This window comes from Pantherophis guttatus, chromosome 4 (genome assembly GCF_059756535.1).
Source record: "Pantherophis guttatus breed Tessera chromosome 4, ASM5975653v1, whole genome shotgun sequence".
In the NCBI taxonomy this organism is placed as follows: Eukaryota; Metazoa; Chordata; class Lepidosauria; order Squamata; family Colubridae; genus Pantherophis; species Pantherophis guttatus.
The window spans coordinates 15,797,320-15,822,048 of record NC_142066.1 but is presented as its reverse complement, the minus strand read 5'-3'; the positions used below and the strand labels follow the sequence as shown (position 1 = coordinate 15,822,048).

The following is a 24,729-nucleotide window of genomic DNA, read 5'->3' as shown; positions in this document are numbered from 1 at the left end:
GATGGCTTCTTGAGGAGAGGCCTCACCACCGCCTCTTTCAAGGCGGCAGGAAAGACACCCTCACCCAACGAAGCATTTATAATCCCCTGGAACCAGCCTCGTGTCACCTCCCGAGAAGCCAGCACTAACCAGGAGGGACACGGGTCCAATAAAGAAGTGGTCGCGTTCAGTCTACCCAGAATCCTGTCCACATCCTCAGGGGTCACAGGATCAAACTCATCCCAGATAACATTCTCAAGACCTGCCCCTGCCCCTCCTCCTGAGACTACCCAGTCGGAGTCCAGATCTTCCCGAATCTGAGTGATTTTGTCATACAGATATTGAACAAAATCCTCGGCTCTACCCTCCAAGGGGTCCTCCCGCGCTTCCTGGTGGAGCAGGGAGCGGGTCACCCTGAACAGGGAGGCCGGGCGATTATCTGATGACGCAATAAGAGCAGCAAAATAGCTACATTTCGCTGCTTTTATCGCCACTAGGTAAGTCCTAATATGAGATCTTACCAGTGTCCGGTCCGATTCGGAACGGCTGGCCCTCCAACTGCTCTCTAGGCGTCTTTTCTGGCGCTTCAACTCCCTCAGCTCCTCGGTAAACCAAGGAGCTAAATGAGATCGGCGCCAGGTCAGAGGCCGCAAAGGCACGACCCGGTCCAGAGCTCCAGCGGCCGCCCTATCCCAGGCGGCCACTAGGTCTCCAGTCGGGGCGTGTGCCAGAGCCTCAGGGAATGGCCCAAGCTCCATCTGGAACCTGTCAGGTTCCATCAGGCGCCTGGGGCGGAACCATCTTACCGGCTCCGCCTCCCTGCGGCGGGGTGTAGCGGTTCGAAGGTCGAGACGAAGGAGAGAGTGATCCGACCATGACAAGGGCTCGGTGACTATATCCCCTATCTCAAGATCACTCAACCACTGTCCAGAGACAAAAACCAGATCCAGCGTGTTTCCCCCCGTGTGTGTAGGGCCATGAATTAACTGGGTCAGGTCCATAGCTGTCATGGAAGCCATGAACTCCCGAGCCACCTCAGACGCCTCGCCCACGGACGGTAGGTTGAAATCCCCCATGACCATAAGCCTGGGGGTATCAACCGCCACCGCGGCGATGACGTTGAGTAGCTCGGGCAGGGCTGCTGCCACGTGGCAGGGAGCCAGGTACGTGATCAGCAAACCCATCTGAACCCCATGGCCCCATCTCACGAGGAGGGATTCACAGCCGGTCGTCTGAGGGACAGTGGCCTCCCTCGGTTTCAGACCTTCCTTAATGATAACCGCTACCCCCCCGCCCCTCCCCTGTGACCTTGGCTGATGGAAGGCAAGGAAACCTGGTGGGCACATTTCAATGAGGGGAACCCCCCCCTCATGGCCCAACCAGGTCTCCGTAACACCTGCCAGGTCCGCACCCCCCTCCTGAATAAGATCACAAATGAGGGGGGCTTTATTTACTACGGACCTGGCATTGCACAGCATCAGCCGAAGGCCCGGGCCCTGAGGGTCTGTGCAACCTGGAAAACGGGTGGAGCTTTGGGGGCCGGAGCACGCCATCGCTCGTAAACAGCGAGTGCGAGCTCCCCTAACACGATATGGCCCCCTGCTCCCGCCATATCTACCCCTCCCACCCACAGTATTGATATTCAAAACACTATCTGGATGAGCTCTAACCCCCCCCCCTCGATCCCGGGCCCACCCCCCCCACCGTGCTTCACAGCCAGACCCAATTAAAAACTTATCTCCAATGATATTTTTTTTTATTTGCTTAGTTATGAGGCATTACCCTCCTCCAATCCCAAAGGATTTTCAGAAACGTACAGTGTCAGGATCCACGTGGGTGGATCCTGACACTGTAAGGATGTCAGGTGTGGTGGGTGAATCCAAGTAATTCACCCACCATATATCGAACTCCGAGGCATGGCTTTCACTCAAAGAACAAATTTATTAAGGTAGACCATCTTGGTGCTACTTGTGAAAAGCCAGAACTAAAGTTCCCGGGCTTTGCACTCCAATATAAGTTTCAGTTTTCTCAAGCTTCCCAAGCAATCAGTCACATTGTCCAACCAAGATGACAGCTTGTTGCTTGGTGACTTCTCTCCTCCTCCTCTGGTCAGTGAGCCATTAAAATGTGCATGACTCATCGACTAGTTATGCTGTGGCGACAGAAGGCTCCATCCTCCTCCAGCTCAAAACTGTGTCAAACTAAATTAACGTTAGAATACCCCAGGATACAACCAATCCCATGCCCAAGTAGAATTCAGGCTTGACAGGCTGCCCCCCCCCTCAACAGCAGGAATGTCCCTACAAGATACAAAGCACAGTGGGGTTAATCAATGCCACTAGCCCCCTCTCCCTGCCCCAGGAGGTCCCTTTCGTTTTTGAGGGAACTAATCAAGGAACTGCTTTATCGATCTATCTGCGCTCACTTTTCAACTCTACTCAGGTGGCCTCAGAAAGTGGATACCCCTTCCAGTATAGTAGCTATTCCAATTTTCCCCTTTGTACTCTGGAGTCTAAGATCTTCTTTATTTCATAGTGAGTCTGACCCTCGATTAACATGAGATTAGGGGGTGCCCGACCCAACGGCCAGAGTTGCGAGCCACCGACTGACTTCAGTAGACTGCAGTGGAATACCGGTTGCACCTTCCCCAGCAATCGGGGAAGTTGAATTTGTACCATGACTGGGTTAATCACTTTCATTATTGGGAATGGTCCTAGGAATTTTGGATCAAGTTTCTTAGAGGCAAGCTTTAGTTTCAGCTACTTCGTGGACAGGTAAATCCTATCTCCCACCTTAAACTCCAGTTGGGTAGACCAGTGCTTAAAAATGTGCCTCTCCAAGATTTTAGAACTTTCTGTTCTGAAATTTATTCACCTTGTAAATGTAGCCCAATTAAAAACTTATCTCAAAATGTTACAAGAGCATAGAGAAAGGGGGGGCTTTGGTCTCCCCTGCTGGGAATTATATTATCGAGCTTCACTGCTAGATGAAGGATTGGATGTTATTGAAGAGGAGGTCTTTATTAGATTTAGAAGGACACGACCTACAACACGGCTGGCATGCACTGCTATGGAAAGAGAAAGGTGAACAGTATAAGTATTTCAAGAGACATTATCTAAGGCGAATATTGCTGGAAACCTGGGACATATTTAGAGGAAAATTTTACACCAAGATCCCAACCTGGTTCTCAGCAATAGAAGCGATGACATACCCAACAACTCTTAAACAGGATAATATTTTTAGATATAAAAATCTTGTGGATGCCCAAGGGATATTAAGGTCCAGAGAAGATTTGGTTGATAAAGGAATTAGGCTAGATTGGTGGACCTATGTTACAGTTCAATCTTGTTACAGGAGAGATAGAGATAATTATGGGATATATGTGATGGAACAGAGTTTTGATAAAATATTATTGGGAGAGGACCATAAATACATAATCAAAATAGATGTACAATTGCTTGAGCGAATGATAGGAGAGGAAGTTGTAAAAGACACTATGATTGCCTGGGGGAAGAATTTTGGGTACTCTATCCCCCTAGAAAAATGGCAACAAATGTGGGGGGGAAATATTAAAATGACTACGGCAACGTCTTTCAAGGAAAATGCATATAAAATGTTGTATAGGTGGCATCTCCCACCAGCAAGAATTGTCAAAATGTTTCCGGGTGCATCAGAGTTATGTTGGAAATGTAGGAAAACCAGAGGTAAGTATTTCCACCAATGGTGGACTTGTATAATGACAAAGAAGTATTGGAGAAGGATTAAGAATTGGATTAAGGAAATTACTAATGTGGACCTCCTACAGAAACCTGAGATATATTTACTAGGTATTCGCCCAGAGGAGCTGAGTAAGAAAAAATGGTATCTCACTGTACATATTTTAGTCGCAGCTAGAATAGTGTTTGCCCAACAGTGGAAAGAAAAAGAGATACCAGCCAGTCCCCAAATTATAAACAAAGTATTGGAGTGTGCTGAGGCAGATAGAATGACATATATGTTGAAAGAAAAGACGATTCTGAATTTTTTCAAAGTTGGGACAGTTGGTATTAGTGGTTGAATAAAAGAACTGAGATGAAGTGAGGGCCTATATTAATACGAAGAGAGATACACTTACTTAGATTGAGAGATAATTGTATGAAAATCACATTTGGGGATTAATTACCTTATTCTGTGTTGTGGGCATAATTATTTACTAATGAGGGCAGGAATATTATCTGCCGGGATAGACGTATTGAATGGGGGAGGGAGGGAGGGAGGGGAATGTATGGTTTTTGCTTGTATGTATAAACAATTTTTTTGTCTTGTGTTGATTTTAACTTGAAAAAATTAATATAAAAAAATATTTTTTAAAAAAACTTATCTCCAATGATATTTCTTTATTTGCTTAATTATGAGGCATTACCCTGCTCCAATTCCAAAGGATTTTCAGAAACTTACAGACTTGCTCCTAATAGGACATTTAAACCAAATGTCATGATAAAATTGAACTACAAATACAATAACTGAAAGTAATTAAAGACCCTCCCAATAGAATAAAGGGAGGGGGGTGGAAGTCTACCACAGGATGTGTCTGCTTGTCTTTGGCTTTTTGGATCAGTCATTTTTTAATGTGCTTCCAAGAATTAACTCAGGGTGGGAGACAATATTCCATCTTTACAGCCACAGAATTAGCACAATGTTTTTTTAATGATATTTTTTGCATTGGAATTGTTTTTTTTCCTTCTAGTTCCTGTATAATTGTCAGTTATGGGCCCTTTGGTTCTTGAGCTCATGGATGTCATCATCCTATTTCTTACTCAAAATCTCTAAGGAACTTCACTGAACATCCATCGTTTTCTCTTATAATTACCAGCAGAGTCTCAGTAATGCAACTTCTTCTCAAATCCTTAGGGATGTCCAAGGGACAACTCCCCCAAAACAGGCGAAGACTGAAAGGTGGCATTATTTGTGGAACCAGAGGGCTAGAAATGTCACAATCTGAGAAATAATATATATGCAGACTATTCTAAATAATTACAGCCTCTTCTTCTTTTTTTTTTAATGCTTCATTGTTGCAGAAGGAAATGGTTCATATCTGCTGATGAAAATCTTCTTGAAAGACATGGAATTTTTCATGGCAGTAATAGCAATCCTATTGCCAGTGGTTACATGCCTTATTTCTCGTACTTCTCGCAAAGAATGTGCCATGGGGAAAACTCCATTTATTAAGCACAAGGATTTTCTGCCAGGAGATTTCATGATAGCTGGGATAATCTCTCAGTTCTACTTGATATCTGATCCACTGTATTTCAGAAGACATCCATCTGAAGAACTGGTTGATGAGTTCATGTAAAGACTTTCTCTTCTTAGCTGTAGCATGTCTCAAACCAGATATCTTTCTCTAAGAAGATGCCTGGACTGAGTTAATTAGTGGTATTGCTCGCAGCACAAATTATTTCTCCTGGTTTCTCACTGGTTGGTTCCTTTATTCTTAAGCTAATAGAAATGGATTCCAACAGATACATTTTACCTGGCAAATAAATTACAAACACACATAGATATGCACATGTTTAAGGCAGATTTCATCCCAGTGCTTTTGTTCAAATTCTATATTGGGCTTTTCTCATTTTCTTTCTGTGGAATGAATTTTCAGTGCACTACTATTGAAACACCGTTTATAGCTAATTGAATGTCAACCGTTAACAGTTTAATTTTTCTTCTGAATATTGGGGAACAATGGCACTATGTAGTGCTTTTAATTTGTTTGTTCAGCATGTATAGAGTACAAATGTAGGGCTGCCCCAATGAAACATTTACATCTTTTCCTAGATAAGTGATTCCAGAAAAAGAATTCCATACATCATTTGTATGGAACATATGAAGAATGGTTGCAGGAATTGGGTATATCTAGTTTAATGAAAAGAAGGACATGTTAGCAATGTTCCAATATCAAAGGTGCTGCCACAAAGAAGAGGGGTCAACCAATTCTCCACAGCACCTGAATGTAGGACAAGAAGCAATGGATGGAAAGTAATCAAGGAGTGAAGCAACCTAGAACTAAGGAGAACTGACAGTGAGAACAATTAATCAGTAGAACAATTTGCCTCCAAAGGTTGTGGGTGCTCCAGCACTGGAGGTTTTTAAGAAGAGATTGGATAATCATTTGTCTGAAATGGCATAGGGTTTCCTGACTTCCAAAGTTCCTTTCAGCTCTGTTATTCTGTTTACTCTCAAGTAAGGTTTAAAATACATTTTCTTCCTCTACCCATAAAAGTATCCAAAGTGAAGACAGAAGAGCTAAAGTTACAAGACTTAGAAGTAGGTCTGAGAATTACAGGTAGATCATAATGTTATTATTAATATTCCTTCAAGTAATCCATCAGTTTCCTAGTGAATCATTTTTAGAAATCATAACAGCTGGCTTAAAAAAAATAATGTTTTGTCCAAGACCATTTTCCTCTCTCTCTCTCTCTCTCTCTCTCTCTCTCTCTCTCTCTCTCTCTCTCTGTAGATAGATAGATAGATAGATAGATAGATAGATAGATAGATAGATAGATGGATGGATCTAGATCTAGATATATATGTTTTCATAGATTTTCACGGGTAGAGGTATGCAAGTTTTGGTGTATTCGGATACACGGGAAAAGACCCGAATACACCAAAACTTGCATGTGTGTGTGTGTGTGTGTGTGTGTGTGTGTGTGTGTGTGTGTTGGTTATGTAATTTATACATTATTGTTATCATTCAGTCCATCTGTGGCAAAGTGAAAAATTTTGGAGTGCTAACGCATTTACATGCTTTCTTCTTGCATGGTACTACACAATCTGTTTTTTTCTGCTTAGCATTTAGCAGAATTGTAAATAAAGTATACATAATGCCACATTCTTTAAGAGAAGAAATATGATTTGTAATGTATCTGTGTAGATTTCTTCTACAGAACTACCAACATATCCTGGCCTTAGTTTTTGCTATAAAGGAGATCAATGAAAACAATCACATTTTATTCAACATGACTCTGGGTATGCACCTCTCTAACAGTTATTTTATGGCAAGATGGACCTACTTGGCTTCAATGGAGCTCCTCTCAACACGGGGCAGATTCATCCCCAATTATAAGTGTGATACTAAGCACTGGGCAGTATCTGTTATTGCAGGACCTAACTCTCACATCTGTTCCTTCATGGCAAATGTTTTGAATATCTACAAGATGCCCCAGGTAAGATTTGCTCTTGAAATACATATCATGGGCTGTGACAATAACTTTGAAGGATAGGAGGAAGAACTGTAGCCTAGACAGTGATCTGGTAAAAAAAATCTTAGTCCAAACCAATTTGAGAAAGCATCTCAGAATTGATTCCAGGAAGGAAGGGAAGGAAGGAAGGAAGGAAGGAAGGAAGGAAGGAAGGAAGGAAGGAAGGAAGGAAGGAAGGAAGGGTCATTCTGTAATATAAAGATCAAGATAAATATTCCCAAATACTAATACATTGAATTACTGAATCAAGCCCATGAATACTTAAAATTATTATTAAAACATGGTGAGAAAAGGAATTGATGAAAATATATTAACATTTCTATTAAGTGTATTTATAAGTTAAGAAGTCATAGCATTTTAATTAGTTTGGATTTAGATTTAGTAGTAAATCGAGTATAGTACCTAAAATATCTATGTCATATGGTCACCACTACATTGTTCATCATGTTATTGATTTGTGTTGGTTTTCTTACATGTAATTTTGTAGATGAAACTGGTAGGAGGGAAATGCTTTCAGACTTGCAAGATTGTGGTTTCACGGTCTGGATTATCTCAAATGACTGGCATCAATCTTGCCCACCTAAAAGTGGCTCCCTCCTCAGCTGCTTTTATACTGCAATGAATTAGGGAGAGTCAATTCTGAAATGGTTATGACATTTCCTGAATGACATTCTTCTTTTAATTGTTTTTATTAAAGTCTATTATATGATAAAATATATAATAGATATTTTTGATATCAAGAAAGATAAAGAAAAAGAAAGATAAAGTCAAGAAAAATCAAGAAAAAAAGAGCAAAGAATCAAAAGTGTAGAAAGAAAAATAAAAACCAGTGGTTTCTGATTCTTTTAATTTTATTTTTATAAATGTTCATTCATAAACATTTTTGAAAAACAGTGAATTGACATAGTATCATTTATAAATAGAACAAAGCCAAAGAAAGTTGGTAGTAAATATCAGTACACAAACAAGTAGCGTTAGTAATAATATAATAGCAGTAATAATAATATAACCAAAAAGTTTAAACTAGGTTTCTTCTTACATTAGCTTATTTACAATTTTATCAATTAATATGTTTATAGTTACAGTATATACCTCTTTATTTTCAATATTGATAATATTAACATTCATAAACTTACTTTCTCTAATTTCTACCTCTTTTCTCTATCCATTCATAAAATTTATTCCATGTTCGATAATGTTCTGAATCTTCTTTATCTTTAATTTTTAAAATTGGTCTGTCCACTTCAGCACAGTCCCAAGTTTTTCTAATTACAACCTCGTCCAGTGGGAAGTTCATATTTTTCCAGTATTTAGCATATGTGATCCTTGCTGCCATCAGTATATGTAACACTAAATATGTGGTTGCTTTATCATAACCCTCTGATAGTGTACCTTAGAGGTGTGTTTCTGGTTTAAACTCAATATTTTGCTCAGTTATCATTTCCAGCCAGTTATGTATGTTCTCCCAATATTTTTTTGCTTTACAGCACATCCACCACATGTGGTAATAGGTGCCTGGAGTCTGGTTGCATTTCCAGCATTTGGCGGATAGGTTACTTAACATTTTTGCCAATCTCGCAGGTGGTAATGCCACCTATAAAATATTTTGTATAGGTTTTCTTTGTATATAAAGGCCATAGTCAATTTGAAATTTCTGTCCCAAAGTTTCTGCCATTTCTCTAATTCTATATTATAACTGATATGTTTTGCCCAGGTAATCATTGTTTCTTTATTTCTTTCTCCATTTTATAGTTCATCAAATAATTATATGTATTTTTTAATTAGTTGTTCATCAGACCCTATTAAAATTTTGTCAAATTCTGTTGGTTCTTTATTTACACCCCATGTTCTAACGTCTTTCTCATATCTTAACTGAATCTGGAAATACGGCCATCAATCACAATCTACCCCTTGGTTCTGCAGTTGTTACCTAGATTTAAGGTTTCTAGTTTTTTTAATCGCAGTAGGGTATACGAAAACCTCAATCTTTTCTTTACATTTCCAGTTAATTCAAATCATTTCTATAACAACAAAGTCAATCAAATCATCAAAAACTATAATCAGTTTCATTTTTTTCCCATTTTAAGTGTAAATTCAGAAGTGGTTCCCAGGTGTAAACAAAACTAAGTCAATTGTTCCCTTTAATTAAAACTGTTGATTTTGCCATCTCGCTCACAAATTAATGCATTTCTGTCTTTAGTTTTGTGATTATACTACTTCTAAACATCAGATTTTTATGAACAAGGTTAGATATCTATTAATGTTTGCATTAATGTTTACAACAAAGACTGTTGCAATATTTTTAGGATCAGACTCAATAATGATAATAAAGATTAGAGGTTTAAATATATTTCTCTTTAATCATAACAGGCATTCTATATTCACTGAATATTCACAGATAGAAGCAAGGAAAATGGTGAGGGTGGTTCCTTATATATACAAAGGGCGGAGTCAAGAATGGGAGTGGTGAATTATGAATACATTAGGAAACAAAGAATAAGTTAACCCCCGATATCCCATATATACATTATTTACACATTAGGGAATAAGGCATTTACATCTGACAAATCCCCCTCTAAATGCCGGTTCGCTATACAACACCAATTACATTCAGATTCAGGACAATATAAGACATATAATTTTGAAGTTAAATATTTGTGCTGTTTAGAAGGTAAAGGCTTCGTTAATATGTCAGCTAATTGTTCAGAGGTATCACAATGCACTGCTTTGATAAATCCATCTTGAGACAATTGTCTCACATGTTTAAACTTTATATCTATATGCCTGGATCTTTGTCCAATGGCATCGGATCTGGATATTTCAATGGCTGCTTTATTATCTTCATGCATAACAAAAGGTAAAGCAGGTTTTTTCCAGACATCTGAAATCAAATCATTAAACCATACAAGGTTATTTGCAGCTTTGGATAAACAAACATATTCCGCTTCTGTGGTTGAAGTGGCTACCAGTTCTTGTTTACCAGTGTACCAGTAAACTGGACAGTTATTTAATAGAAAAATATAACCAGAAGTGCTCTTCCTGCATGATATATCTCCAGCCCAATCCGCATCTGCGTAACAAGTAAGTTTTGGTTCTTTGTCATTACTAGGTTCTAATATTAAACAAAAGTCTAATGTACTTTTTAGATATCTTAGAATTCTTTTGACAGCTTCCCAATGATACATAGTTGGTTTACTAACATGTCTTGACAATAAATTGAGAGGTAATGCAATATCTGGCCTGGTCCAATTAGATATATAAAGAAGTGAACCTATGACTGATCTATAAAATGTATTATCTTTGAATTCAGGGGAAGACTCATCAGTGTTTCTAAGGAAATCAGTTTGCATAGGAGTGTCACATGGTTTAGCATTGTTTAAATTGCATTTGTTTAGAAGTTCAATAATCTTATCTTTCTGAGTAAGTTTGAATCCCCTTCTAGTTTTGTTAATTTGTACACCAAGGTATTTGTTTACTTTACCTAGAGATTTCAACGAAAAATGTTCGTTTAGCTTATTTACAAAGGTTTCTCTTCTCTCCTTGTGTTTTCCTATATATAAAATATCATCTACATAAATTAACACGAATTCAATGTGATCATCACTTTTTTTTACAAAGAAACAGTTATCAGCGGTGGTAGCGTTAAAATCCATGGTCTTAAGTACTTTTACCAAACAATCATACCATCTTTTGCCAGATTGTTTTAACCCGTATAGACTCTTGTTCAATAGCCAGATTTCATTCTTATTAGTGTATTGACTGTGTGGTGCCCTTACATATATTTCCTTATCTAGTTTTGCGTGTAAGTACGCAGTCTGTATGTCATATTGAAATACATCAAGATTGAGTGCAGATGCCACTACCAGAGCTGTTTTAACACTCTCTGTTCTCACTGTGGGGGAGTATGTGTCAGTATAGTCCTCCGGATACTTTTGTGCATAACCTTGTGCAACTAATCTGGCTTTGTATAGAGTATTGCCTCCTTCTAGATTCTTAATTTTATAAATCCACCTAGTACCTATGATTGTTTTATCTTTAGGTGCAGTCGCAGGTGTGAATACATTTAATCCTTGCAAACTTTCCATCTCTTTTTTCATAGCTAGTTCCCACTTTTCCTTTTCTTCATAAGGGAGTTTTAATACTTCCTCATATGTATTAGGTGTTATTTGTTCACCATCCATATGCATTATGTAATCTCTGTATTTACCTGGTATTTGATTTCTATTGTTTCTAATAGCTCTTTCAGGTTTGCTATGGTTGTCATGCAAATATCTTGCTTCCTTTTTTGTTAATGTGTCTGTCTTTATTTTGTGCTGACTATTTGTCCAAGTTTTGGTTTTGTTTGTATTTTTGTTGATATTTTGATTTTCTATTGTTCCTCCCTCACAAGATTTTGTATCATTGCATTTATCTGGAAATATTTCATTAAGATGTAATTTAGACCAATTGGCTTGTTCATGGAACACAGCTGTTCTGGAGACTATAAATTTGTTACTATTATCAATGAATCTGTACCCTTTGGTGCCAGTTTCATATCCCATAAATCTTAATCTTCTGGATACGTTTTCTCCCTTTCTTCTCAACTGTTTAGGTATGTGTACGTCTGCAGTGACTCCAAATATGTGCATGTGTGCTAATTTGGGTTTCCTATTATACATCACCTCATATGGTGTTTTATTCACAATACTGGACCAGGTTCTATTTTGAGTGTAATTTGAATAATGTAAGGCTTCTGACCAAAATTGTTTGCCTAAACCAGCATCCTCTAATGTGCACCTAATCATGGTTTGTAGTGTGGAATTCTTTCTCTCTGCAATCCCGTTTTGGAATGCAGAAAATGGACTAGACGTGAAATGTAGCATTCCTCTATCCTTTAACCATTGGGAGAATTCTTTAGACATGAATTCACATCCCCTATCTGTCATAATTTGTTTTATTTTGATATTATGTTGTGTTTCTATGCGTTTGTAGAATTCCTTAAATTTCTGAAAGGTTTCATCTTTGTGTTTTAATGTGTAAACAAAACCATAGCGACTGTAGTCATCTACTATTGTTAGGAAGTAACGTTTTCTATAAGTGATTGATGGAGTTAATGGACCAACTAAGTCCATATGTACTAAGTCAAAAATTTTGTTAGTTGATCTGTTGGATTTTTTTGGCCTGGGACTAGTTTTTAGTTTAGTGGATTTACATACTGAGCATTCCAAATAATTTTCACAATTTTTTATTTTGACACCTTCTGCGTGTTCAGTCATTTTTTGTACTACAGGAAAACTTGCATGTCCTAACTTCCTATGTAAGATGTGAGCACACTCATCATGAATTGGTTTACCTATTCTTGGTTTCTTCTCTTTGTGTGTATTTGTGTGATCATGAGATATTTTACATTCATCATTGTCACTGTTACTAACATTTTCATCATCTGCCTCAATACAATCTTCCATATTTGAATCAATGTTATGTAACCATCTTTCTTTTGTTACCAGATAGGGTAGGCCTCCTTTAATCATCACAGTGCCTACATTTGTTTTGTCCTTCTCTAAAGTTGCTTTCCCCTTTGAGAAAACTACATTGATGTCAGAATCTCTACTTAGTTTTATGACACTTAGTATGTTATGAGGTATTTCAGGAATTAACAATACCCCCTCTATTTTTCCTAGACCAGGCAATGTTATGTTTCCTCTGCCTAATACTTGAACCTTTTCTTGATTAGCTACCTTTATTACAAACTTATCTTCTGTAAATGAGGACAGAATATTTTTGTTATTAGTGGTGTGATTGGTTGCCCCAGAATCGATAAGCCAATTATTGTTCTCATTTTGTTGTGTTTTAGTGCTGTCTTGTTTATTTAGTCCATTCAGTGAACCAGATTTTCTCTCTTTTGAATTTTCTCTACCCCCTCTACTTTCTCTGTAATTTGGTGGGCTTCTATATTCTGGCCTATGTCTCTCCTTTGATATTTTGGGACAGTCTCTTCTATTGTGTTCCCTGGACCCACAATTGTGGCATTTAAAAGCTTCATTGTATTTTTCTTGGAAAGCTACCTTCCTAAAAGATTTGTGTTCTGTGTGATTGCTAGAACGATTTTTTCTTGAATTGTCTTCTGCTATCAATTTGTTAGATAGGCTCTCTATGGATAAATATCCTAGATTGATGGTGTCTAAGTGTGACATAAAACTATCCCATGATGAATCAAGTGAATTGATAATAACACTTTTCATTGTTTGATCTGAAATCACTTCCCCCCTCAGATGCAGCTCAGCTCTTATTTTGTTTAGATATATCAAATGCTCACTTATGGAAACCCCTGGTTTTACTCTGGAAGAAAAGAAATCCTTAGACATTCTTGTAGTCATAGCTACACTGTCGCTGTGAAACAGATTAAACATGCATTGAATTATTTCTGAAACAGTTAGGTTTGGTTTGATACTATGATACATTGCAGGAGATACGCTAGATATGATTAAGAAGAATGCTCTATGATGTAAACAATCTATTTTTAAAGTCCAAGGTCTTCTTGGAGGACTAGTGATAAAGAATAGTAAATTTTCTTTCATAAAGACAACCTGGAGCTGTTGATACCACTCTTGCAAATTAATGCCATCAACTCTAAGTTTTGGGAAGTCACTGGGTAAGTTTCCCACATTATTTTGTCCATTACTTACAACCTGAGGAAGTCCGTGATCTCGCAAGTGCAGGAAATTGCAAAACGGCATGGGGATGCTCGCAACGAGTCTGCGTGGTTCTCTGGCCAGTTCAAGTCTTTCGGGACCGTCTACGTGGTTTCGCACATGCGCGTTGCTCATTTCTTCTTTGGCATCATCGTGGAAGGTTCTCTCCATTTCAGCTCGTTCGCTCTGCTCCTCTTCAGACGAGTCGGTCTCTGGCTCGGTTTTAGGAGTTCTGATGGCGGCGGCTGTTCTTCTCTTTCTCTTGTGTGCGTTGATATTTGATCCGGTCTGCGGCGTGGGGCGGAATCGGCATGGCTCTCTGGGCTCGGGCGTCGTCGCTCTCGAAGTCAGGATGGGAGCGTGTAGGTCTTGAGGTATCGGCTTGTTCTCTTGCTTCTTCGTTGGCGCTTTGGAAATTTTTAATTTTGGCCCAAATGCAGCAAAAAGCGTCTTCATTGCTGATTTTATTTGGGATTTGGTTAAATCGTCTTCGCTTTCTGATTCGGGTTCTTCTGGAGATTTCGAATCTTCCTTTTCACTTTCGTTGTCTGATAACGTTTTTCGCGCCAGAAATTTTGAACTGAGCATTTTGATTGGCTCTGCTTCGCTCCCTTTGGAGGCTTGTTGAAACCAAGATGGCTGCCATTCAAAATTTCGCGCGGTATCACATCTTTTCTTTTTCATAATGACTTTCTCTGTAGTCATATCACTCACAGTTTTTTGGTCTTTGGGTTTCTCTTTGACGATGTTTTTCTCTCTCGCTGCTCCGCTGTTTTTCAGCATTTCTTGGAGATTCGCGATGAGACTTTCATCATTCTTCTGGCTTTTTAATAGCTTCAATATTTCTGACCTGAGTTCGTTATTTTCTATTTCGATTTCCTCCTGGTCATTATTTTCATTTATTAGTTCTTCTTCTTCTGTGGTGTACTCTTCGGATTCTCTCGAGATCGCGTTTGTGGATTCGTTGATTATTTCTTGTTCAGTTTCTATTTCTTTGCTGTAGGCCCTGGTGTTGGGCCTATCTTTCTTAGACATTTTTAAGTATTTATTGAGTCAATTAACCATCCTCTGCTACCAGCTTGTTGCAATATTTTTAGGATCAGACTCAATAATGATAATAAAGATTAGAGGTTTAAATATATTTCTCTTTAATCATAACAGGCATTCTATATTCACTGAATATTCACAGATAGAAGCAAGGAAAATGGTGAGGGTGGTTCCTTATATATACAAAGGGCGAAGTCAAGAATGGGAGTGGTGAATTATGAATACATTAGGAAACAAAGAATAAGTTAACCCCCGATATCCCATATATACATTATTTACACATTAGGGAATAAGGCATTTACATCTGACAAAGACCATGAATTAAGAACAGATTTTTGAAAAATAATAAATATTTCAACTTGGAAAATCATCCCCCCCCCTTATTTTTTCTACATTTAGCTGATATATGGATCTTCTCCTATGAGAGGTGACCAGATACAAGCTGCTTTCTTCCATCGCTTTTTCCCAGATGGTGACCAACAGATTGTGGGCATTCTCCAGTTGCTGTTGTATTTTAAGTGGACATGGATTGGGCTGTATCTCCAACGTAATGAGAGTGGATACAGATTCATTCAAAATGCTGTTCCGTTGTTTTCCAAACAAGGTATCTGCTTTGAGTTCATGGGAGAGATGCCCCAGGAAACATTTTCTAATGATATTGCTTCAGCCTTTAAAGGTTTTAGCAAAATGTACATTAATGTCATGAACAGCACTACCAATATCATTATCGTATATTGTGAAAACCAAGTTACCATCATTTTTAGACTGTTGCCCTATTATAGAGAATTTGAAGATATACCCATCGAGAGAAAAGATAAAGTTTTGATAATGCCAGCCCAGATGGAATTTACATCCACTCCCTTTCTAAAAGACAGGGGTATGGTCTTTATCCATGGCGTTATAAGTTTTGAAGTTTCTTCCAAGGAGATTTTTGGATTTAATAAATTCCTTCAGATGAGAAACCCAACTTCAGAAGCAGAAGACCATTTAATGAGAGTGTTCTGGGAAGAGGCTTTTGAATGCTCTTTTCCTAAAGATAAGTTAGATGAAGACACTGGGAGATTGTGCACTGGAGAAGAGAAGTTGGAGAATCTACCTCAGTCTGTGTTTGATACCACCATGACTGGACAGAGTTACAGCATCTACAATGCAGTTTATGCTGTGGCACATGCTTTACAAGCCATGTTTTCCCCCAAACACAGAACAAGGGCCAAAGTTGGGAGAGAAATGGTTTTGACTCAAATGGCATGGCAGGTAATAAGAGATTGAATGAACATTTCCCATTGCTCTATTCTCTAATGCAGTGCTCTGTCCTACTCTTATGGATACACCAATGACACTTATGATTTTAAGTCTCCTGCTACTCCATTTTCCATATCCTTTTGGGACCTAGAGAAACCTTTGTAACTGTGGATAGGTAACAAGGCTACAACAATGATACATCAATATGGAGGAAATGATTAAGTTGCAGCAAAATGTGCCTGTTTGGAACAGGTACAAAACACCTGTGGCAGGGGAGAAACATGGATGAGGGGTTGAAAAACCCTAATTCTATTAATGATCTCAGTTGTATTAAATCAATATCCATAACTTAATACCATTGAAATTGATCTCCCTCCCTCCCTTCTTTCTCCCTCTCTCTTCCCTCCCCCTCCCTTCCCCTTACCTTCTTTTTAATTACCAAGCTTTGCTTCATTTTAGTTACATCACTATTTGAGAACCATTGCATTCAATAACACTGTAGGAGAGAAAATTTCCTTTAATGAAAATGGGGATTTAGACATTGGATTTGACATTATCAGCTGGGTCACATTCCCAAACAAGACCTTTGTTAAATTCAAAGTTGGAAAGATCGACCCAGCGGCTTCTCCAGATAAGCTATTCACCATTTCTGCGCAAAACATCACCTGGCCTACCATGTTTAACCAGGTATTTCCTGTTCTGATTTCAAACTGCGTATTCTTCCCTTTCCCTTACTGTTTCCAGAATTATTTATTCGAATGGATCTTACCCTTAAAGTTCTCAGGCCAAAAACCGCAAAGAGGAAGAAATAATGACCAGAGATTTTGAAATACAAAGACTTAAATCTCTGTATAGCAAAATAATTTACTGATACATCCTCATTAAATCTTCATAGTTTTAGCAGAATTTAATCCAATAGCTGCTGTCTATTCCTGCTGGCATTTTATATTTATATTTTATATTTATATATTTATTTAATTTCTATACCGCCCTTCTCCAGCAGGACTCAGGGCGGTGAACAGCCGACTTAAAACAGAGCATACAAAATTTAAAAACAGTTTAAAAGATAATTAAATAATTTTGGCCCACAATTTAAAACAACCCAGTTAAAACCAATTTCAATTAAAACCAAATGGGTGGGATCAAGCCAGCCTGGCTAGGTGAAATAAATAAGTTTTCAGGGCCTGACGAAAAGTCCAGAGATCTGTTATCTTGCGTATCTCTGGGGGTAGGTCGTTCCACAGGGCGGGTGCCGCCACAGAAAAGGCTCTCCCCCTGGGGGGTCGCCAGCCGACATTGTCTGGCGGATGGCACCCTGAGGAGGCCCTCTCTGTGTGAGTATACAGGCCGGTGGGAGGCTATTGGCGGCAGAAGGCGGTCTCGTAGATACCCCGGCCCTAAGCCGTGGAGCCATTTCAAGCTTGTCTAGGTTAAAAATATATTTGAAAGTTGCTAAAGTAATTAAAGCTATCATATAATTCACAAAGTAATAACAAGACCTATCTCAATTTGTCTATTAAACAGTCCCATTAATCTGAACGTTGATTTTCCCAACAAAAAAATAGCATCTTCTCCTTAGTCTTCTCTTTTCTTAAGTGGCATGTCCAGATTTTCAGTTTTCCATTTGCTAATCATTGTATCTGGGGAGCAGTCAGCCTCTATTTGATCCAGTGATTGATTATCCTGACTGGGAAATGCCCAGCCAGAGAGGAAGAAGGAAACAAATGGGGAATTAGCCTTGAATCACTGCACAGTCACCCATCAGTGGTGGGATTCAAATAATTTAAAACTCGGTTCTCTGTGGCAGCAGTCCACCTCCTGCAGAACTCTGCCAGTCAAAATGGGGCACGGGGGTGAATTACAAAATGTGGGCTTTGCTTTGTGCTATCGAGATCCAGCAAGCAAATAGTGTGAAGTGCACAGAAAATACACTTTTGTTCGGTTATGAAGAAATATCCCCAAAGTCAGATGTACACTAAATGTAGACTGACTTTTAGCTATACAGCTTCCTAGCAAACAGCACATTTTGAAGCTCCAGGTAAAGCGGATTCATTTTAGGATGAGTAACCACAGTTTGCATGTTGGAGGTTCCTAAAGGAATGCTGAGAAATTCTGTATTTTAAAGAACATGGAGGGAGAGGTGCAAAATAGCCCTTCTCTGCCTGAGGCTGTAGAGACCTGGCACCAATCAAAACACTCTTTGTGAAACAACTGATCAACACTGACAGGGTAAGCCACTAGTATATGAAAATAAGAGCAAGTCCACTCCCTTCTAGTACTGATGATATTACCTAGCTTGGGTCATGAAACATCTGCAAGAAAACCATCAAACTCAGAGAGCACCAAGGACCCCACAATTCAATCCTGAGCTTCAAATATTCTCTTCTATCAATAAACACTTTTTGGTTAGAGGGACTCAGAGCCTGCCTTATATGAGATGGCTCCCATTGGATTTCATTCTAAATTTTGATATGATTTCTGTAAATAAGGAATATAGAATTATAAAGCCTGGGTATTTGATCCTTCATACATCAAAAAACAAAGCTAAGGGATAAACAAATAAAAGCAGATTTGAAAAAAAGAAAAGGCTCAGGAAAGAAAAAGACTGAAAGTGTAGGAAAGAAAGATGAAAAGAAGGAAAACTGAAAAAGAATAACTTCCAACTTTCTTTGGTACAGATATAAGTAAAAAAAAATATAAACTCAAACACATACTCTAAGGTTAACATTTGTCTAAATTATTTCCATAATCCCATATCTAATCATCAAAGCCCAGATCAATTTATAACTTTAGTTTCTCGCAAGGCCCTCAATGGTTCATATCACTTTAATCATTATTTGTTAAGGAAATCACAACTGATCTTTTTTAATTGCACCAAACTCTAAATAAAACTGGAATGGAAACTCCTAAACTCTAGTGTAGACCCATGCTTCTCAATTTTGGCAACTTTAAGGTGCACGGACTTCAATTCCCAAGGCAACATTAAGTTCGCCCATTTTAAACTTGCCAACTGAAAAACGCTGATCTACAGATAGGGATTTTTCCATTCCTCTTTTACTGGTTCTTACTTACATATGAGCAATCATAATGCAAAATCCTCACTTCCACCCCATTCCATAGCAACCACAATTCCCTCACTAACCTGCTTTCCAGCTCTTTTTTCTTGCATGCAGGGCAACAAAAGGAGACCATGTGACTATCAGTTTAAAAAAAGTTCAGTCTGACCTTTCAACTTCTTGGAGAAAAGATCTCATGAAGTTGGAAAGTCTGACTGAACTTTCTAAAACAGAAAGAAATTTTGGGACATCTAGTTCCTACATTCATTGTGTTAAAGTAAAATCCACACCCAAATAGAATGTTTGGAGGGTAGAGCCGAGGACTTTGTTCAGTATCTGTATGACAAAATCACTCAGATTCGGGAAGATTTGGACTCCGACTGGGTAGTCTCAGGGGGAGAGACAGGGGCAGGTCTTGAGAATGTTATCTGGGATGAGTTTGATCCTGTGACCCCTGAGGATGTGGACAGGATTCTGGGTAGACTGAATGCGACCACTTGTTTATTGGACCCGTGTCCTTCCTGGTTAGTACTGGCTTCCTGGGAAGTGACACGAGGCTGGCTCCAGGGGATTATAAATGCTTCGCTGGGTGAGGGTGACTTTCCCGCCGCCTTCAAAGAGGCGGTGGTGAGGCCTCTCCTCAAGAAGCCTTCCCTGGACCCGGCAATGTTGGTAAATTATCGTCCGGTCTCCAACCTTCGCTTCGTGGCGAAGGTTGTTGAGAGTGTGGTCGCGCAACAGCTCCCCCAGCACCTGGATGAAACGACGTATCTGGATCCGTTCCAGTCGGGCTTCAGGCCCGGGTACAGCAGAGAAACGGCATTGGTCGCGTTGGTTGATGATCTCTGGAGGGCTCGGGACAGGGGGTGCTCCTCTGTCCTGGTCCTGTTAAATCTCTCAATGGCTTTTGATACCATCGACCATGGTATCATGCTGCACCGGTTGGAAGAGTTAGGGGTGGGAGGCACTGTGTTGCGGTGGTTCTCCTCCTTTCTCTCTGACCGGTCGCAGTCTGTGTTGACAGGGGGACAGAGGTCGACCCCGAGGCCCCTCATATGTGGGGTGCCGCAAGGGTCGGTCCTCTCGCCTCTCCTGTTCAACATTTATGTGAAGCCACTGGGTGAGATCATCCGTGGTTTCGGGGTGGAGTACCATCAGTACGCTGACGACACCCAGCTGTACATCTCCACCCCAACAATGCCCTTGAAGTGATGTCCCGGTGCCTGGAGGCCGTACGGATCTGGATGGGGAGGAACAGGCTCAGTCTCAACCCATCCAAGACCGAGTGGCTGTGGTTTCCGATGTCCCGATATAGTCAGTTGACGCCATCACTGACTATTGGGGGCGAATCATTGGCCCCCACGGAGAGGGCTCGCAACTTGGGCGTCCTCCTGGATTCACGGCTGTCTTTAGAAGAGCACTTGACAGCTGTGACCGGGAGGATTTTTCATCAGGTTCGCCTGATTCGCCAGTTGCGTCCCTTTCTGGATCGGGACTCGTTATGCACGGTCACTCATGCCCTTGTCACCTCCCGCCTGGACTATTGCAACGCTCTCTACATGGGGATCCCCTTGAGGAGCATCCGGAGGCTCCAACTGGCGCAGAGTGCGGCCGTGCGGGTGGTAATGGGAGCGACATGGCGTTCCCATGTAACGCCCCTCCTGCGCGAGCTGCACTGGCTCCCGGTGGTCTTCCGGGTGCGCTTCAAGGTTTTGGTTACCACCTTTAAAGCGCTCCATGGCTTAGGACCTGGGTACTTGTGGGACTGCCTACTACCACCAATAGCCTCCCACCGGCCGGTACGCTCCCATAGAGAGGGGCTCCTCCGGGTGCTGTCAGCCAAACAATGCCGACTGGCGGCCCCCAGGGGGAGACCCTTCTCTGTGGGGGCACCTACTATCTGGAACGAGCTCCCCCCAGAGATACGGAGGATCCAGGATCTGCGCACCTTCCGCCGCGCTTTAAAGACCTTACTATTTCACCAGGCGGGCCTGGCCTAATTTTCTCCCTCTTTTATAAAAGATTTTTAATTTTTAAATATCTTTTAGTATTTTATACATTCAATTTTAAATTGGTTTTTAAAAGTTTGGGGTTTTAAATTTGTCGGGGCCAAAATTATTTAATTTGATTTTATTTTACTTTTAAATTTTGTATGTATGTGTTTTATTGTTTGGCTGTGCACCGCCCTGAGTCCTTCGGGAGTAGGGCGGTATAAAAATCAAATAAAGTAAACAAATAAATAAATAAATGTTCTGAAACTTTTGAGCTTTAATCAATCCTGGTTTCACTTCTTGATAGGTTCTACCTCTTTCTGTTTGCAATGACCATTGCTATTCTGGGTCCAGGAAGATGAAAATAGAAGGGAAGCCATTTTGCTGTTATGATTGCCTTCCATGTGCAAAAGGGAAAATTTCAAACCAGATGGGTAAGACTTGTGTTGTGCAAAACTATTCTTAACTGTGATTCAAAATGCTAATTTCCAAAACTTCTACGAATCGATGATATAGCTATATAAATACTAAAAATGAAAGGGTTACCACAAACAATATGTAAGTATCTGCATATTTACAGATTCCCATTAAATACAAATAGGTATTATTTATTTAGGAAATATTAAATCCAATAATTAACTCTCAGTCCTGCTACCTGAGCATTTCTAGAAATTGACCATGTTTTGTTTTTTGCAGATGTGGTTGACTGCTTTCAATGTTCAGAAGACCAATATCCAAACAAGGCTCAGAATCTTTGTATTCTAAAAACAACAACCTTCCTGTCTTACAATGAGCTACTGGGAATCACCCTGGCCAGTGTTAGTCTCTTCCTTTCTTTCATCACAGCTTTGGTGCTGGGGATTTTCATTAAACAGAGGGACACCCCCATTGTCAAAGCCAACAACAGGAGTCTCACCTACATTCTTCTCATTGTTCTCCTGCTCTCATTCCTTTGCAGTTTGCTCTTCATTGGGCAACCTGACCAAGCAAAATGTTTCACGCGACAAGCTGCTTTTGGCATCATATTCTCTGTAGCCCTTTCTTGCATATTAGGGAAAACAATCCTTGTTGTTCTTGCTTTCATGGCCACCAGGCCCGGTTCCAAAATGAGGAAATGGGTGGGGAATAGGATGGCTTTTTCTATTATCCTATTTTGCTCCCTGGCACAATTTACCATTTGTACAGTGTGGCTGACAATTTCTCCCCCGTTCCCAGATTCTGACATGCACTCTATGGCTGAAGAAATTGTCCTACAATGTAATGAAGGTTCAACCACAATGTTTTATATCGTTCTTAGTTTTCTGGGGGTCTTGACTTCTGTCAGTTTCACAGTAGCCTTCCTAGCTAGGAAGTTACCAGATAGCTTTAATGAAGCCAAATTCATCACCTTCAGCATGTTGGTGTTTTGTAGTGTCTGGATATCATTTGTTCCCACCTATTTGAGTACCAAGGGGAAATACATGGTGGCTGTGGAGATCTTCTCCATTTTGGCTTCAGCAGCTGGATTACTGGGCTGCATCTTTTCCCCCAAATGCTATATCATTATTATGAGACCTGATTTGAATACAAAGAGACAGTTAATAAAAAAATAATCCTGAATATGAAGTTCAATTTGCTCATTGATTCAGTACAACCTCCCCCCCAACTCTAACAAAATAATACAAAGTGACATTAATGAAGACCTTTATTTTCTCCAACCTGAATTCTCTATCACTGCATTTGATCCTTCAGATGCTACCAAGAAGTTAAAGGACTGCCTGAGGCCTTGCCCTGATCACTTTCATGACTGCTGTTGTCTCGTATGGCAGCCTTTTCCTACTAAGCCATGCCTTCTCAAAGTATCTATAGCACAGCAGAATTCCGTTTTCTTTGATTCTCAGAATGTACCTTCTTCTGCATACCCAGTTATCCTTGTTTCCTTTTCCCAACAACAATATATTTCTTGGATCCAAGTAATGGATCTAAGTAATGTATCCAGTTAACATTACTCAAAGTAGTAATTACTGAAAGTAGTAAGAAGGAGGTTGTGAGTTCGATCCTAGGTAGAGGCAGATGTAGGGTCTCCTGCTTGGGTAGAGGGTTGGACTCGATGACCTGTAAGATCCCTTCCAACTCTGTTAATCTGTTAAATCCATTCTAATTCTCAAAGATCTGAGTAATTTGTAGAGATTGGCTCAATTAAGCTTTGCTCCAGCATATGATTATTTCTTAGGCAGCCTAAGGAAAAATGATACTTACAGGTGAAACTCGAAAAATTAGAATATTGTGCAAAAATTCATTTATTTCAGTAATGCAACTTAAAAGGTGAAACTAATATATGAGATAGACTCATTACAAATTCCTGAATGAGAGACAACAATAAGCAAAGAGCGGAGAAAGGATTGATCCATTTGTGTTCGACATTGGTAAGGAAATAAAGGTCAACAGTTTCAAAACACAATCATTTTTGCCATCAGAATTCTTCAGCTATTCAGTGACAAAAGGTACTTGCATGAAATATTGTCCAGTTGAAGAGGCAAGGTAAAAATATCAGAATAATATTTTTTATTTATTTTTATTTTTTTATTTATTTTGTCAAGCATGTACAGTATTAGATAACAGATGTAAGTATAAACATGATTATGAATACATGAAATGGATACGAATAAAAGGAGACAGGGAGGGTAGGCACATTGGTGCGCTTATGCACGCCCCTTACAGACCTCTTAGGAATGGGGTGAGGTCACCAATAGACAGTCTAAGGTTAAAGTTTTGGGGTTTTGGGGAAGAAACCACAGAGTCAGGTAGTGCATTCCAGGCATTGACCTTTATATTTAAATTAATTTAATTATAAATTATATTTATAATTGTCATTGATATTTGGGGAAAACAATTCTAATTGACAGATGTAGAAACGATGATAGTTTTGTTTATTAAAAATATTCAATTTACTAAGTTGAGCATTGAAGCTCCTTGAACTTTAAATAAGAAAATAAAGAGATATTGAAACAACCTGAATCCTACCTCTTCGAACTGGGTTGGCCAGACAATGTCCTTTATGGAAATAGTCAACCTTTGGTCTAAGGGGGCTTGTGGGTCCAGCTTTCTGATTTTGACTCTAAGAAAAGACGCAGGGCGGTGATGATATCAAACCCTCCTACTAATTCTCCATGTTGGTCAAAAGAAATGGTTCTTCCACTGCTGTCATTGAATGAGACATATCTAAGAAAGGGATACATCTAAATGAGAGTAAGAAAAGAACCTTTTAATGCTTTTTATTGCAATTTTTAATGCTATTCATAAACTACACATATTAACTCCTAAATATTTGGAGAAAGGTTTTTTAAGTTTATTGATACAATGGCATCAGAGCACATTGTGATTTCCCTGATTATATAAGTGAAAAAAGGGGAAATATAAATGGAGAGAGAGTGGGGGAAAGGGGGAGAGAGGGAGAGGGATGGAAAGAGGGAGAGGGAGGGAGAGGGAAGACAAAAATAGTAGTTGTTAACATCATTCAAGTACATAAAAA

At 39.6% G+C, this 24,729-nt stretch overlaps 1 protein-coding gene across 1 annotated transcript; it reads left to right on the top strand.

The window, feature by feature from the left end:
• Positions 1–6,997: 6,997 nt before the first annotated feature.
• On the top strand, positions 6,998–22,817 carry LOC132709215 (vomeronasal type-2 receptor 26-like). The gene is made up of 5 exons (XM_060682226.2): positions 6,998–7,175; positions 15,329–16,183; positions 16,631–16,858; positions 21,526–21,652; positions 21,915–22,817. The coding sequence occupies exons 1-5, from the start codon at positions 7,005–7,007 to the stop codon at positions 22,808–22,810; spliced, it is 2,277 nt and encodes a 758-aa protein (XP_060538209.2). The 5' UTR covers positions 6,998–7,004; the 3' UTR covers positions 22,811–22,817.
• The last annotated feature ends 1,912 nt before the right edge of the window (positions 22,818–24,729 follow it).